The sequence below is a fragment of the Austrofundulus limnaeus genome, unplaced genomic scaffold (genome assembly GCF_001266775.1).
Source record: "Austrofundulus limnaeus strain Quisiro unplaced genomic scaffold, Austrofundulus_limnaeus-1.0 Scaffold343, whole genome shotgun sequence".
Taxonomy (NCBI): domain Eukaryota; kingdom Metazoa; phylum Chordata; class Actinopteri; order Cyprinodontiformes; family Rivulidae; genus Austrofundulus; species Austrofundulus limnaeus.
In genome coordinates this window covers 81,569-82,744 of record NW_013952745.1, presented here as the reverse complement: position 1 = coordinate 82,744, position 1,176 = coordinate 81,569, and the positions used below count along the sequence as shown (strand labels likewise).

The following is a 1,176-nucleotide window of genomic DNA, read 5'->3' as shown; positions in this document are numbered from 1 at the left end:
AGTTAAATATTTAGTTTATAAACTATGACATTTATAAATGTATGAATCATATGGTGAAAAACTGACTTTGAAAAATAAATCTGTTCTTTTTTTTTAATAAAAGTCTAAATAAAACAAAAATATTGGTGGTAATTTTTGACTGTGTAACTTTACAAACAGCACCCATACATGATGCAGAAAAACTGGTTTTAGCAACATTAGAACTGTCTGCCTGTTGGTTTAATGGTCCCTGCTGGTCTCTACTGGTCCCTGCTGGTCTCTGTCGGTCCCTGCTGGTCTCTGCTGGTCCAGATGGGCTTCCTGAACCCTCTGCTGCGACGGACAGCCTCAGCTAAGAGCTCCCTGAGACGAGCTCCTTCAGCACTCTTCATCGAACATGGAAAAGTTTTCCAGAGGAAGAAGGTGAGAATCCTCCTGGTCCAGGTCCAGGTCCTGGTTCTGGTCTCAGTTTTATATTTGACAGTTCAGATAATTGAAAACATTTTAAAATGTTGGATGTTTTCATTGTTTGTCCAGGAGTGGGAGGCCAAAGCTGCTGCTTGAACTTGTTAGAACCTACCTGAACGATGATGATCCTGTCCTGAAGAGGCAGCGCTCTGATTGGTTGTTTGGACTCAGGTAGACCCAAAACAAATCCAGCAGCTGTTTCAATGAACCAGATAAAATAACTAATAAAGATTAACAAATTCCTGACAAGTCAACTTTATCTCTGAATTTAACTCTTTGTTTTAGTCTCTAAAATTAAAAAAAAAATTGATGAATTTTGTTCGTCTGAACACCAGGCAGAGAAAAATATAAACTAAAAAGTCAGAAAACTGACCTTAAAATATTTATGTATAATTTGTAAAATAATATTTTTTAATTGGAGATATAAAAAAAGTAAAACCTGATGAGGTAAAATGTTTTTGATCAAATAAGATCTGTTATTTTCACAACTAAATATTTAAATTTGTGGCTGCAGTGACTCCTGATGTCCAGAGGAGGCGCCAGAGTTCAGATAAAATACTTAATTACTGAAAACAGGAAGTTTTTATATTTGAAGTTATTTTATTAGACGAAGCCGCTGCTCATCAGAGGTCAGAAAAGTTCCAGGAAGTTTGTTTTCTTCATGGTCACTTTGATGTTTTTGATACTGTTTTCACCTCAGACTGACCCACACTATGTATAACTGATGAT

The 1,176-nt window shown here is 36.1% G+C and overlaps 1 protein-coding gene across 2 annotated transcripts in view; it reads left to right on the top strand.

Annotated features, from left to right (window-relative positions):
* The window catches only part of si:dkey-220o5.5 (actin filament-associated protein 1-like 2), a 22,082-nt gene extending 21,219 nt beyond the window's left edge, over positions 1-863 (top strand). For both annotated transcript variants that reach the window (XM_014022775.1, XM_014022776.1), the window contains exons 15-16: positions 292-402; positions 517-863. In XM_014022775.1, the coding sequence (XP_013878229.1) occupies positions 292-402; positions 517-543 (138 nt within the window). In that variant the 3' untranslated portion in view covers positions 544-863. The remainder of the gene's footprint in view (positions 1-291; positions 403-516) is intronic.
* The last annotated feature ends 313 nt before the right edge of the window (positions 864-1,176 follow it).